Source organism: Balearica regulorum, chromosome 14 (genome assembly GCF_011004875.1).
Source record: "Balearica regulorum gibbericeps isolate bBalReg1 chromosome 14, bBalReg1.pri, whole genome shotgun sequence".
Classification (NCBI taxonomy): Eukaryota; Metazoa; Chordata; class Aves; order Gruiformes; family Gruidae; genus Balearica; species Balearica regulorum.
In genome coordinates this window covers 36605-51664 of record NC_046197.1, presented here as the reverse complement: position 1 = coordinate 51664, position 15060 = coordinate 36605, and the positions used below count along the sequence as shown (strand labels likewise).

Below are 15060 nucleotides of genomic sequence, written 5' to 3'. Positions count from 1 at the left end.
TGCTGGCAGTGCTCACCCAAAACGCCTTCCCGGTTTGGGTTCTGTGTTTTCCCCTGGGGTGGACTTCGTCTGAGGAATGGTCTTCTGCAGCACAGAGGCAGAGCTGGGCGAGCTGAGGAGACTCAGGGCTGGAGCCAGGGGAAGGGTCCATCCAGGAGATGCATCAGGACCTGGCACGCTTACAAACTGCTGGACTTGGACTCTCTTGAAAATGGAGATGGCCTGAGCAGCTAGTTCAGCCTCTGCAGGGGAAGAGAGCGAGCAGCAAGGTGATGTTCTCAAGGAACTCGACTTGAGAACGGCATTTATGGAAGAGCCTCCTCCTAGACCCTGTCCCTGACAAGCTGCTTGCTTAAGGCACCCTCCCATGGTGCCAGCTGCGTGGAGGCCTTGGAAAGGACTTGTTGCTCTTGACAAGCTCTTTCTCCATCCCTGCGCTTGGCATAGGGAAGCTACTCTCAGCGCTGACGCTGTGAGAGCTGAGGCCTTCTGTAAAAGCTTTGTGTTCTTCTACTGGCTCTGGTTTTCCCAGGCTGTGCATTAAGTCCGGCTTTGTTGAGCCTCAAGTGGGGCTCTTGTTCTTGTCCATTTTTTTTCTCTGAAACCATTCAAGTGCCGAGGACTGGGATTTGCCCACAGCACCATGTTTTGCTTTGGGCTGTCTGGGGACCTCAGTCTTCTTTTGGGATGCTCTCTGTGGGACAGGAGGACAATTGCTTTGAGCTGCCTATACTTCTGGAAGGATTACCCACCTTTGCCTTCCACCCGAAAGACACCTTAGCGGCACTTGGGTTTGGGGGTTGTTTTTTTTCAAAAACGGAGATGTGTGTGAATGGCTGAGAGGTAGTATACAGGGACTAATCTTCTCCTGCTTAGAGTAAATGGTTTTATAGCTAAAAATATCCATTCCATGTTAGAAAACTTGGTTCCCTTAAAGATTCAAGCTCTGTGGCTGTTGGGGGTTTGTCATTTGCATAGCCCAGCCCGCCCCCCTGCATACTTCAGAATGTCTGGGTCCCTGCGGCAGTTTTTGAACGGTTCCTCCCAGCTGGGTCAACAGACCCAGTGCAGCCAGTAGATGCCATTGGAGCTCCTGTCTGGCATCAGTCCCTCGGTATTTGGAGTCAGAAGAGGTGAAATTTGAACCTACAGGTCTTCTTCGATGACCTTCAGGAGCTGTGGGCTGTGGATGGCGACTGGCTCTCTTTTTCTGACCCCGTGACCGGTCCCATTGCTCACGGGAAGTGGAACGGCTTGAACAGGTGAATCTGCCATTTCCCTTCTTCTGGGGGTTACGGGAGCTGTTTTGGAGGTGAGGGAGACACAAAGTCACGGTCTCGAGTCAAATTGGATAGAGCAGAGGTGGACAGTAATTTACCTGACCTCAGTTGTGTATCTGTAACGTGGTTGTAATCGTCTGCGCCTGCCCAAGTGGACTAAGGCCCTGTTTTGTTTTAAAGGAGATATAACGAAGAAAATCAGTGAATCCAGTGCGCGGTCTTTCTGACCAACTCTATAAGCATTTACTGTAGGATGAGATGAGCAGGACCTTGAACTCACTGGTTACACTGACTAACTCTCCATTGCCTACAGATGGGACCAAGGTTGGCTTGGACAAGGGTGTCTGCATTAGAGACATCCATGTTTAGTCAGACAAATGGCACTCCAGTCTCTTGTGTTCCTCATCAGGTCTCTGACAACTCTGCTGTTAGCCCTTCTTGAGGCCAAGTGCAGTCTCTGTCTCCTGTATTTATCTCTTGTCTTGGTTTTTTTGTTTGGTTTAGTTTTGTTTAACAGAAAGAAAAGTCAGTCTTAAACATTCAGTTGCAGAAGAAAGTTTGTGTTTGAAGATCACACTTGGATCTTCAGGTGGGTCTAATTAGATGCCTTTTCCTCTTCTGTTCACCCCCGATAAGCTTAGGCACTCTCCATTTGTCCTGTTTCTGAGGACCGCTGCCCAAGGCACCTAGCATTGCAGAGGGAGATTCTGTATCTCATTTTGCACCATGAATTCTGTGAGTCAGGAGAGCGGAGTATTATTAGGACATCAGCTGATTACGTTGCACTGAAGTGAAAAAGGTGCTCTGTAACTTTTGAGAGATAATATTGGGTATGATCAGAATTTAGGTGTTTTGAGCAAAAGATGCTTAAAAAGTTAGGGAAAAATGATTAGCATAGCGCTATTTTTTAATTTTTTTTTAGTTTGCATTTTTGTATATTTTAGATTTAAAGTTTGAATTTAAACAAATGTAGTGGTATTGATGTGGGAAACATGTTTAAATAGCCAAGTATTTCTTTCAAAGGAGAATAAGCAAAGTAGCAGCTACAAAGAGTGTTTTGGCTTTCAAGTGTTTTGTGTTTTTGAACCCAAATTTATAAGCACCTGTTAAATGAAAGGGGCCTACAAAAGCAATCTTTTAATTCGGTGTCACAAATTTTATGATCCACGCCCTTCTAAAAAATGATTGTCGGTATTGCTTAGTGGAGACGTAGGCAATTAGTGGTTGGCCTCTGAGGAGATGTATCTCCTTTTGTTCAGAAGACTCTCGGGCTGCAGCAAGCAGCCAGGCATCAGAGCGCAAATGGAGGATCCCAAAAAGAAGCCAGCAAGTTACAAAGGAGGAATGGGCAAGTAAAAGGCAAAAGCCTGAATCCCATTTGTCCTAAATAAGCACCTGCTCAGCTCTGGGCTGGTGGCACAGCCCACCTGCAGTTCGGTCGTTCTCGCCTTCCTCACAAAGGAAAAAAAAATAGAAAAAGAAATAACAGGAGCTACACATTACTTAGTTCAGTAAATGGAAAAGAAACTGAGATTTAGCTCTGTTTGCCTCTTCTGGAGGATGGCCTTGAGCACAAAGGAGAAGAGTGCCCTAGTAGCAGGCTGCTGGGCAGGCAGCAGGGAGGCAGGGAGTCTGCTCCCAGGGAAGCTGTTCCGCTTGGTCTGATTCGGGAACTGGTTTCTTGGGGGTTTGAAGGCGAGTTCCCAGCACACACCCCATAACTGCTTTCTCTCTCTCTCTGGCCCATTCATTGTCCTGATACTGCTCCAGGCTTACAGAAAATGGGGAGCCCACCGTTAAAGGGAGATTCTCACCTTGGGATGCCTGCAACCTTGAGCTTAGCCTTGTGCTTGGTCCATGAGAGAGCCACGGCTCTAACTGCAAACCTGAGTGAGCGAGGGATGCAGAGATGGGACTTTTGCAGGGAGCGCCTGGGCTGCTGGACAGGATGAGAGCCGTGCCAGCCAAGTCACCTTTTAGCTCCAAGTGATTTTTCATGAAATAACATGCATGGCAGCTAGAATCCCGTGGTGTTACTGCTACGTGGTTTTCTTTACAGGTTTCCAGCTGTGTTCCTCCTCCTCGTGATAAACAGTGCTGCCAGTATTTCCTTCTATCTTAGAATACACAAAATGCATTCCCTTCATAAACAGTGCCCTGTAATGCTGTTATCATTATTGTTGACCTTATTTGCAGCAAGGTTATATGTATCGATTCACAATAGTACATTTAAATCTAACTTTATATTGGAGCATAGTGAGCAAGTTAATTGGACAGAAGTCCTCTGTAATAATGCTCCTTCGCATGCATTGCTGTGTTACGGACAGCCTGTGCAAATTCTGCCTCACACAAGAGTTGATGCTGCACTGTACCAAGTGGAACGAGATGTCTCCTTTGCAATATGTTCTCTTTTCACTCTTTGACTTAACTCGCTATGAAACATTGCCATGTTGTCACAAGCCACAGTCCTGCGCTTCATTGTAAAATAGTTCTGAAATCACCCAAACCGCAGCGGTGTGGTGAAGGTTTGCAGCAGCCACCCAACCATCTCTTCCTTATGAACTGTTCCATTTTCAGAGACGGGAGGGAAGCAAGTCAGACAAATTTTGAGAAGAGATTTTGCTTCATAATTCTGCGGTATTTAAATGTTGATGTTCAAGGCTTCTCTTTTGCTGGCTGGATTTGCCTTTTTCTGTATGTTTTTTAACCCAGCCCTTTCATTATAGTTTAGAAGAACAACTTCCATGAGAGAATGAAGGTAGCAGCGCAGTAGTGCAGGAAGGCAAACCAAGTGAGCGAGCAAGGAATGCGCCTCGAGAAGCTGTCCTCAGAGCGCCCCAGCCCTTTGGCAGCTGTCGGGCAGTGCAGATGCCAATTGCTCTCAAGCACACAGGTGACAGATCATTTAATAAAGAGTGGGAAAGGAAAGGCAGACAGGGATGAGGGAAACTGGAAGGAAGGAAGACGAGGTTGTGCTTTTGTCTATTTTAATACCATTCCTGACTGTTTGCCGCGGGGTTCCAACTGTATCTAAGCAAATGAATAGCTGACAATGGCAGCTGAAGCACCCAGTATGCCAAAGGCAGAAAAGAACAGTGGCTCAAAGAAAACCTACGTTCACTGCACGCTGTGATCCCTCAGGCTGCTTGCTGAGGAGCACGAAGGCAGTCTTACAGCAAACCTCCACGCATGGGCATCTTTCTTAATAAAGAGCGGGAAAGGAAAAAAAATACGCTTTTATCTGTTTTGGTTCCCCTCCAGCCATGGCCCTTATGGTGGCAATAATGGATCCTGCTCCAACAAGTCCAGAGCCAGCCCACCTGCTTCCTGTGAAAAGGAGCCTTTGTCACCGCTGTGCAAAAACCAGCTGCGTCCTGCTGCCACCTGTCAGAATTATGGGGCTGCTTCAGCCAGCAGCAGCAGCAACTCGGGCTCATGCAAAGGAAGCGACAGCAGCCCGGTGATGAGGCCAGTCTTTACTCCAGCATCCCGGTGTTCAGCGCACTGGCTTACCTTCTCTGCGCTGTAATGTGGCGTCAGCTGCCTGGGTTGCCGAGCAGGTCATCTTGCTCCTCAGCATAGGTGTGACTCCGCCTGTTGGGGGCTCGACAGTCAGCGGGGTGCTCCATCCCGTGTAAAAACACTGTTGTTTCAGCACTGTAAAATTCAAGGTTACTTTTAGTCAAAGCCCTCTCTAGTTGGTTTTCACTCCAAGGCAGGCTCCATCATGTGCTTTCATGCCATCAGTTCTCACGTGGATTTCCCGGTTCTTTCCTAGAAGGGAAAATATTAGACACTTGGGTGACAATTCACCCTGCCGAGCCTTAGGCACTTCCCTGTGCAGTTTCCTGTACGAGAAAGAGAAGGGATACCTGCCAGAGCATGCGACACATATTGCAGAGAAGAAATTGCCACCGCGCTGCTGGTCTTTCCCTCTCTCTCTCTTTCTCTCTCAGGCAACTCAACAGCTCTGCATGTCAGACAGACACCTAAAGCTAGGTAGGATGAATCTAGGTTTCAGGGTGCGCAGCTTCATAACTCACCTGTGGAGCTGAACTCGGTCTGTACATGACCTCACCTGGCCGTGTCTGCAGCTCATCTGCCTACTCTTGGGCACACCTCCTGTTTTGGGTGAGGGGATGGCGAGGTATTTTAAAGTTAAGAGTCTCATTTGATGTAATGGCACTGAAACCAAGTACAATTAATAGTAAATTTTGCACTATAGCCGCAAATTGGCCGTTTTCTCAAGTCCTTTGATTTGCCAGAGGGAGTCACTTGTGCAGACACTGAGGGGCCCCAAATGGGTCAAGCTTTGTATCAGTCTATGGAATGCTTTTGCCAGGACCGAAGAACTGTAGGAGTGCTGTTATGTGATGGTTTGGTTTTTTTCCTTTTCAGACGATCAAGGAGAAACATTTCTTGTGGTGCCAATCACAGCAGAAAGTCCACAGCAGTATTTGACGACTCCGTAGCAGAAAGAAGTTAGAGTACAGCATTTGAAAACAAAGCTGAAGGAATCTGAGAGGAAACGTAAAGAAAGGTATATTTGCCTTCAGGAATCCGAGTTAGAAAGATGCATTCAGGAGCATTTAGGGGTGGGAATCCTGAATGGTTTTACTCATTTCTTGACCACCTCAAGTTTTCTTTAAGAAATTTAAATGTGATCAGTCTGATTTGGTTGCTTTCAGGTATTTCAGTTTCATAGCGTGCTCGGTGAATACGTGCCGTGCAGTTTAGTTATGAATATGGCTGTCTCTTTTCCCTTTTTTGAACTTTCCCAATAGAATATTTTTCAAGGATAATTTTTTACCAGTCTGATTTAGCAGTGAGACCTTTTATACATGAAAGAGTTTCTACATGCAAACATGTGTTTCCTTAGTCTCCTGTTGTACCTCACTCGGTGAAATATGACTAGAAATGTCCCCCTTTTCCCCTAATGAAAGCAAAGCTCTTACACGAACCAGTGTAAGAGCCTGCTTGTGTTTTGATGGCTTAGATAGTGAGTGTTTCACAATAGCCCTTTGCATGGACGCTAAGCCAAGAAGGGGCGATGCGCATTACGCAGCAGCAGACAGATGTCATCTCTTCTCCAGGCTGAACAATCCCAAATCTCTCAGCCTGAGAGTCTGTCCCCAGGGAAGGAAGAGCCCAGCGTGCTCGTGTCTGGGGTAGGGGCTGCTGAGTGTCGCCTGGGGAGAGGGGACCCTGGCCAGCAACGCGGTTGGGCTGGAGAAGGGTAGAAGAGGGGCTGCAGCAGGGTGGGGATGGATCGCTGTTCCCAGGCTAGGAGATGTTCTCCCCAGGGCTTTACCTCCCTGAGAGCATCCCTGTGTCTCCGCAGGTTACCACACCCAGGGCGCATCTCCAGGCTGCCCCACAGCTGCAGGTGAGGCACACGCCTGCCTTTGGGGGCTGATGGCCACACCACAAAGCCACTGATCCTGAAGGGCCTCGATCTTTTCTCTCCATCCCCATAGGCAGAGTCCCCAGCCCTGGGCTTGCTGCATGAGAGGAGGCTGGGGGCTCCCACAGCCCAGCTCTACGAGGATGCAACGGGCTGTCGGGCAGCGCTGCTTGGTGCCCAGGCCCGTGTAGCAGAGCTGGAGAGCCAGGTGAGCCCCATCGCCTGCTGGATGGGGGACCATGGGTGACCCAGGGGGAGGAGAAGGGGCCATGTCTGCTCCAATAGTATCAGGGTGACAAGGAGGGAGGAGAAACCTCCCTGTCCAGAGATGCCTACAGCCACGAAGTGTTGCTGTGGGAGCTCTATCCTTGGGGCGGCACAAGGACCTTCTCCGGGGGTGCCCAGCAGGTCCGGACGCTGGAGCTGGAGCGGACGCAGCACAAACTGTTGCTGGAGAGTCTCCAGCAGCGGCACCAGGAGGACCTGGATCTCCTCGAGAGTGCCCACAGGTAGCAGGCTCTCGCCTGCGCTCCCCTCCTGTGTCACATCCTTGCCTACAGCCCTGTCCATCACCCCTGGGGTGGGATAACTGAGGCACTTCCCAAATCGATCCCTGGGGCGGGCAGGCACAGAGCCCTGTGGATGTGGACCTGGTAGGGTAGAGAGGAGCCCCAGGGGTGAGCCAGGGTGGGGGTCTGGTGTCACCAACACTGTCCCATGGGTGACAAGGAGGAGGGAGCAGTCCCATTGCCAGCACCTCCCCAGTCAGGGCACCGCACTGGGCAGTAGTGTTCAGGGCTCAGACTGTGGAGAGCAAAGCACCTTGTGCCTCAGTTTCCCCCCACACACAGCGACACCGATCAGCTCCTAAATCCCCGTGTGCGCTTTGTGTGGAGAGTGCCGGGTATTGCCATGAAAGCAACATTTCTTCCTTGCCCTGACCTCTCCGGGCAGGAGCCGAGTGAAGGTGGTGGAGGAGACCTATGGGCAGCGGGAGGAGAGGCTGCGGCGGGAGAAGGAGCAGCTGGCAGCTCAGCTGCTGTCGCAGAGCTGGGATGCCGAGCAGGCGCAGACAGAGCTGATGGAGCAACACCAGCAGCGACTGGCCATGCTGGAGCAGCAGAGCGCGCTGGAGCTGGAGCGGCTGTGAGAGCTGCAAAGGTGAGAGTGGCACGAGCAGCACACACGTGGGGCTAGTTCCTCTTCTTTGGCAAAAGAACCAGGGAACGGGCACGCAGTGAAAGGAGAAGTCGGATTCCAGAAGCACCAGGTTGTGGGCAGCTTGGTGGCATTTGGAATGGGGATTTGCTTTGTAGGTGGGCACAGGAATTTCTGGCTAGAGACATCATTTCCGAGTGAATGCATTGTATTTTGAACGATGATGAATTCAGTGTTTTCTCTCCCCCAAATCCCTTTTATTCAGGTCAGTGAGTCACTGATGTCCACATAGTTTGGGTCAATGAGAAATTGGGTTTTGGTAGAGAAGCTGGTAACCCCCAGATGTGGTCCATCCCAAACGTGGATGCCTGTCAGTGGGCTGCCCTGTGACAGACCACCACACCAGCTCAGCTCCTGGGACCTGGATCTCAGCCCCATGACTGAGCCTCTTCCGCGGTGCCCGTTAGGGGAGCAGCAGTTTGCAACGGCCTGTGTCGGACTCCCTTCCTCTGCATCCCGCAGGGTGTCTGTCCAGGAGATGCGCAAAGACCATGAAGAGCAGCTCCAGCGGCTGAAGCGGCTCAAAGACCAGGAGATCGATGCGGTGACCAGCGCCGCTTCGCACACCAGGTACCAATGGCTGGCGGCATATTCCCGCTTTGGTCTCTGGCCGTGGTGTTCCCTGTCCAACAGGGAACCAGCCTTGGACCATGGCAACAGCGGCCATTCCCTCTGCCACCAGGGATGCTGAGCTGTTTAATATCTGTCAGTACTCCCCTAAGCATCTTCCTACTGCTCTGCTATGAGCCAGAGAGGTTTGGGGCAGGGCTGCACAGCCTTTCGCCCCCCGCCCCCCACCATCCTCCTCTCCATTGCGGTGAGATGAAGTGTGTCCCGCAGGGGTGACCCTCCACTCGTTCCTCTCCGCAGATCTCTGAATGGTGTCATTGAGCAGATGGAGAAGTTCTCCAGCAACCTGCACGACCTCTCACACAAGGTGGAGGCCATGCACCACACCACCTCTCAGGAGTTGGCCATGGGGGCATGGCAGCGGGACAAGCAGCTCAAGGGTACATCTGCTATTCCCCTGTGTCGAAATGTCTGCAGGGTCCCCACCAGGGCTGGGGAGACCCAGAAAACAGGGAGAAGGTTGGGCTTTGAGTCAGCCAGAGGCTGGGAGCCTAGGCTGGCAGAGCCCTGCCTGCCTTGGTCACTGGACATCTCAGGGTCTCCCTCTGACAAGTTGAAGTCCTGGGGGTGTGTAGAAAGTGATGAGCACAAATGCACGCAGCTTTTCCATGAATATGGTGTGGACAGAGGGGGTTTCCCACCTCATGCTGCTCATGGCCCTGCTGCCATCTCTCCCCAGTGCTCCAGGACAGGCTGTCACAGCAGCAGAGGGACATGGAGGAGGAGCGGAGCAGACTCCAGGAGGTGATTGCCAAAATGGAGGCCAGGCTGGGTGAGCAGGCTCGGCTGCTGGAGCAGGTGAGCCCATGCTGTGTCCTCTGCCCAGGTCAGCCCTCCCATCTGGGTATGGGGCATACGTCCTGCCCACTGGAGGTCCCTGGCCTGGAGCCTGTGAATGATGTCTGTCTCTCTAGGAGCGATGGAGGGCGACAGCAGAACAATCCAAAGTGGAATTGCTGCAGCACTCGTTGGAGGAGCAGTGGCGAATCATGGCCCAGCAGCTCTCCATGGAGCGAGCAGAGCTGGAGAGGGCAAAGGTGAGGTGGGGCAGACGTCTCCAGGTGTCTTTCACAAGTCCTGTGAGTCTGACCGGGGCTGCACTGCAGCATGTGGTGGAGGGAAGAGCTGGGTGTTGGGCTGCAGCATCCTTCCTCTGCCTCCTCAATCCTGCACCCGGTCGCACAGGGAATCACAATCAGACCAGCCCTCTGGCACACGGATGCAAGAGGCTGCTGTGTGCCTGCATGATGCATGCTGGTTCCCAAGGAGTGTGGGGCCAGAGTTCTCCATGCAGGGTTCACTCCAGGCGCCATGGGCTTGAACCAACCTCTAGATGTTGTGTGGGGTTTAGTGGCAGAGATGGGTTAAATGAGAAAAATCCTATGTCGAATGGCACTTAGTGCTTTCTCCCTCCCTCTCTTGCAATGCTCTCCAGAGTGCTTTGCTGGAGGAGCAGAAGTCAGTGATGCAGAAGTGCTCGGAGGAGCGACGGAAGCTGGCGGCCGAGTGGGCTGAATTTCACGCCCGGCAGCAGTTGAGCAAGGAGCGGATGGAGCGTGACATGGACCGAGCTTTGCAGATGGACTCCCAGAGAGAGGGCACCATCATGAGCCTGGGGCGGGGGGCTACAGGGGTGGCTTCTGTGAGAAGCTGCTAGAAGCTTCCCCTGTGTCTGACAGAGCCAATGCCAGCCGGCTCCAAGACAGACCCACCACTGGCCAAGGCCAAGCCATACAGCGCCTCTGTCATAACATACGTAAGAAAGAGAAAAACAGTTAGAGAGAGCTTTTGCAGCTGGAGAGGGGAGTGAGAAGATGTAAGAAACTCTGCAGACACCCAGGTCAGTGCAGAAGGAGGGGCAGGAGGTGCTTCAGGCGCTGGAGCAGAGATCCCCCTGCAGCCCGTGGTGAAGACCATGGTGAAGCAGGCTGTCCCCCTGCAGCCCATGGCGGAAGGATGAGGGGGTGTAGAGATTCCACCTGCAGCCCATGGAGGACCCCACGCCGGAGCAGGTGGAGGCACCTGAAGGAGGCTGTGGCCCCGTGGGAAGCCCGCGCTGGAGCAAGCTCCTGGCAGGACCTGTGGACCTGTGGAGAGAGGGGCCCACGCCAGAGCAGGTTTGCTGGCAGGACTTGTGCCCCTGTGGGGGACCCACGCTGGAGCAGGTTGCTCCTGAAGGTCTGCACCCCGTGGGAGAGACCCATGCTGGAGCAGTTCATGAAGGGCTGGAGCAGTTCATGAAGGACTGTAGCCCGTGGAAGAGACTCACGTTGGAGAAGTTTGTGAAGGACTCTCTCCTGTGAGAGGGGCTCCATGCTGGAGCAGGGGAACGATGAGAGGAGTCCTTCCCCTGAGGATGAAGAAACGGCAGAAACACCGTGTGATGAACTGACCGTAACCCCCATTCCCCGTCCCCCTGTGCCACTGAGGGGGGTGGAGGTTGAAGCCGAAAGTGAAGTTGAGCCTGGGAAGATGGGAGGGGTGGGGGGAGGTATTTTAAGATTTGATTTTATTTCTCATTCCTCTACTGTTTTGCCTAGTAATAAATTAGATGAATTTCCTCTCTCAGTTCAGTCTGTTTTGCTCGTGATGATAATTAGTGAATGATCGCTCCCTGTCCTTATCTTGACCCATAAGCTTTTCGTTGTACTTTTTCTCCCCTGTCTAATGAAGGAGGGGAGTGATAGAGCGGCTCTGGTGAGCACCTGGCCCCCAGGCAGGGTCAACCCACCACACATATTTAAAAAAGGGTAAAAACCCTACACAGCAGCTGTAGAGAAGGAAGTGAGAAAAAGAGGGAAAAACAACTCTGCAGACACCAAGGTCAGTGAAGAAGAAGGGAGAGGAGGTGTTCCAGGTGCTGGAGCAGAGATTCCCCTGCAGCCTGTGGGGAAGATGCAGATAGTTCCCTTGTGTCCAAGTGTCCTCCACCTGGAGAACCATGGTGGAGCAGACATCCACACTGCAGCCTGTGGAGGCCCCCATGCTGCAGCAGGATGTGCCCTGAAGGAAGCTGCAGCCCATGGAGAGCCCACACTGGAGCAGGCTCCTAGCAAGAACTGTGGCCTGTGGAGAGTAGTCCATGCAGGAGCAGGTTTTCTGGCAGGTTTTCTTTCGCCCATAGGCGACCCATGCTGGAGCAGTCCATTCCTGAAAGACTGTACCCCATGGAATGGACCCATGCTGGAGCAGTTCTTGAAGAACTGCAGCCCATGGGAAGGACCCAAGTTGGAGAAGTTTGTGAAGGACTGTATCCCATGGGAGGGACCTCACGCTGGAGCAGGGGAATAATGTGAGAAGGAAGGAGCAGCAGAGGCAAAGTGTTATGAACTGAGCGCAGTCCCCATTCCGTATTCCCCTGCACCGCTTGGGGGGAGGAGGACTCGGTAGAAGATTTAGGAGTGAAGTTGAGCCTGGGAATAAAGGAGGGACAACAGAGGGAAGGTGGTTTTAGTTTTGTTTTACTTCTCACTATCCTACTATGTTACAATTAATTGTCAATAAATTAAATTCATTTCCCCAGGTCAAGTCTGTTTTGCCTATGATGGTAAGTAACCTCCCTGTCCCTACCTCAACCCACAAACTTTTTCATTATACTTTCTCCCGCTGTCCTGAGAAGGACAATTAAACTGCAAGGAATGGGCCTCAGTGGGGTGGTGTGGGGCAGAACCTCTTCCTTTTGGCCAGCAGCCCCCAGGGAGGGCAGAGTGGGAGACCCTTTCCCAGATCTCCCTGAGCTGTGGTGGGGCAGCCCAGTCCTGAGCTCCTTCACATCACAGCCCAGGCACAGGGCAGCTCGGTATGAGCAGCGCCTGACATATTGAATGTGGCAGCTCCCCTTGAGGCCAACCAAGTGTGAAATAGAGCCAGTACAAGCTGGGAGAAGAGGCATTGCTCAGGGGAGAGTGAAAAGTGTGCTCAGCTTAGGGGATCTCTGCAGCAGTCAGCACATGTGGTGCAGACAATGAGGAACCCTGTGCCAATGTCTGTACATGTAACTGACCCACAACATGCGTGCAGCCAAATGAGGCGAGCACCTCCAAGCCAGGGCAATCCCAAGGAATGGGAAGCCATCCCTCCTTCTGCCCTTAGGGAAGTCCCAGTGCAGTCCTGTGGAATGGACCCATGTTTGTACCCATGCAGAGATGAGAAGCTTATGTACACTACTTTGAACAACTATGGGCATGCCAGTCCTGGCTGAGCCTCAGCCTCCAAGGAGGTACATCAGTACGACTCCATGTGTGTAAGAATATAAGGCAGGTCAGTCTGACAGCGTCTAGTCCAGGAGGTTAAACCAGCACACAGACAGGCTCTGGCTCAGTGAAGTGTGAGTCCCAAAATGGGGGGGGGTATCTGCAATGGGACAGGTTGATGGTGGTGCACACACTCCTGGGGGATATGGGCACACCAGCCCCAGGAAGCAGGCAGTGGGCTCAACAGAGCTGGGGGGGGGGGTCCCCACCTGGAGCTGGCACGGGGCAGGGACTGCAGACAAGTGCTGTGCCTTGGAGTACGGGGCCTGGGTGTGCGGAACAGAGCTCGTTGCCTGCGTTGCTTTCTCCAAAGGTCAGCGAACAAGTGCAATGCAAATGCTGGCGAGCGGGAAGCAGCAGGAAGCCGTGTCTCCCAGACAGGAGCGTAGAGCCAGGCGGAGGCTGGGCCCATCTGGTCTCTCCAGTCTGGCAGCCAGGAGGATAGTAGAGACCGCACAGGGGCCCCAAGGGAGGCAGGGGAAGGGATCAGATGCAGAGGGCAGCCGGAGCTGCCCAGCTCTGGCAGAGTTTGCTCCCAGGCATGCCAGGGCAACCCACAGTGCAGGGCTGGGAAACCAGGTCCAGCAAAGGAGCCGAGGAGACTCCACAGGCACTCATCCTCTGGGTGGGGAGATACACCCTATGAGGAAGGAGCTTGGATGATGACCATGAAAAGGCCAGAGGACCAGAGAGCCAGGTGGACCTCGGGGGCTGCACAGGGATCCAGGTGGCTCAGCTTTCTGCCCACCCATTGAGCAGACATGGCTGCTGTGACTTCAGGTGGGAATGCTATGCAATGCTCAAGGTACAAGTCTCACTGCAGGGAAGCAGAGGCAGGTAGTATCTCTGAATCTCACACTGGGTGCATGAGCTGTGCTGCATATGGAGCAGGGAACTGCCTTCCCCACATCCAGACTTCTGTAAGTACACTTTGCTGAGATCCTGCAGCCCCTCACAGGGGCAAGTAATGGGGCAGCAGGGCTCAGCATCAGAGGCACAGCTCAGCTCCCCCTCCTCCTTTGAGCCTCCCTACTTCACACTTGCTCTTCCCATCACTGATAGGCCCAAAGCACAGCATGGGATGGTGGGGAGGTGGGAGGTTGGCTGAAGCCCCCTCTGTTGCTACCCTTTGGAGGGAAGGACATGGCAGTAGAGACTGCTCCCATGCTCTGGTGCACCGCACAGTGAAAGAGATCCGCACACGAAAGCAGAGGGGCCAGGCTGGTGCCAGCTGGGGTCAGAGCCAGGCTGGCAGTCTCCACAGGGCCGGCAGCATGCCAAGCACTCCTGGCAGCACAGAATGGATTATGCCTGGCCATAGCAGTTCCTTCAGCCTCCATCCAAGTCCCGGTCTCCAGGAAGGCCAGGACATGGGCAGGGACCTTCTTGGACCGCTCTGGCATAAGCTTTCACTCTGGTATTGGTTGGAGTGAAACAGAGCTGTGGATGCCCCATCCCTGAAAGTGTTCAAGGCCAGGTTGTATGGGCCTCTGAGTGGAGGGTGTCCCTGCCCATGGCAGGGGGGGTTGGAAGTAGATGATCTTTAAATTTCCCTTCCAACCCAAACCACTCTATGATGCTGTGTGCCAGCAAAATGCCTCTTTCACCATATAGTGACACCAAACCACTTCTCCCAAGGCACTCCAAGTGCTTAGGGCTCCAAGGAATGGAGCAATTGGCTCCAGCTGAGCACAGGCAAGGACAGGACTAATGCCTTGGGTGTAGTGTGCCAACATGCCTGTGCACTGGGCAGCACTCCAGCTGCAGGTTCACCACTGCTCTCTGCAGCCCTTGGTGAGGGGGATTCAATGCTCAGAGCTTCATTAGAGTCACATTGCTGAAAGCTCTGGCTGGAAATGATGCATCACCCACCACCTGTGAGGATACAAAAACATTGCAGAGTGGCTCCTCAGCAGCACTGGCTACCTCAAGCAAAGCCTCAGGTCTCTGCTGCGCTCCAAGTCCCACAGACTAGCAAGCCAAGTTCAAGGTGTGGGCCCTTATCTACAGGGTGCACCACGGCCCCGTCCAGCACAAGGAGCCTGAAGCTGTGGGCTAAGGCCATGACTGACGTGTTGCTCCTCGGGCACAGCAACACTGTCCCCAGGCAGGGTGAGACATGCCAGTTTAGGGACAGATTGCTGAGAGCTTGCCAGGCCCCTCGCCTAGCTTCACTGCCTCCTGCTCTGAGCCCCGCCACTCCTCGCTGGGCCACCTCTGCAATCATGGGTACAGAGCAGCCCAGACACTGAGAGATGGCATACAGCCTTTATTG

The 15060-nt window shown here is 53.0% G+C and overlaps 1 protein-coding gene and 1 long non-coding RNA gene across 2 annotated transcripts; one reads left to right on the top strand and one right to left on the bottom strand.

Moving 5' to 3' along the window:
- Positions 1–1005: 1005 nt before the first annotated feature.
- LOC142603850 (uncharacterized) lies at positions 1006–5610 on the bottom strand. The gene is made up of 3 exons (XR_012837746.1): positions 5324–5610; positions 4794–5054; positions 1006–1301 (listed from the first exon to the last, which is right to left on the bottom strand). It is a non-coding gene; the product is annotated as an uncharacterized LOC142603850 (long non-coding RNA).
- Positions 5611–6387: 777 nt separating this feature from the next.
- Positions 6388–10311, top strand: LOC142603906 (fas-binding factor 1 homolog). The gene is given in 10 exon segments (XM_075766881.1): positions 6388–6666; positions 6758–6892; positions 7093–7193; positions 7639–7845; positions 8365–8472; positions 8773–8912; positions 9212–9330; positions 9447–9569; positions 9968–10165; positions 10294–10311. Coding segments are annotated over 10 exon segments (1245 nt in total). The 5' UTR covers positions 6388–6570.
- Positions 10312–15060: the final 4749 nt, after the last annotated feature.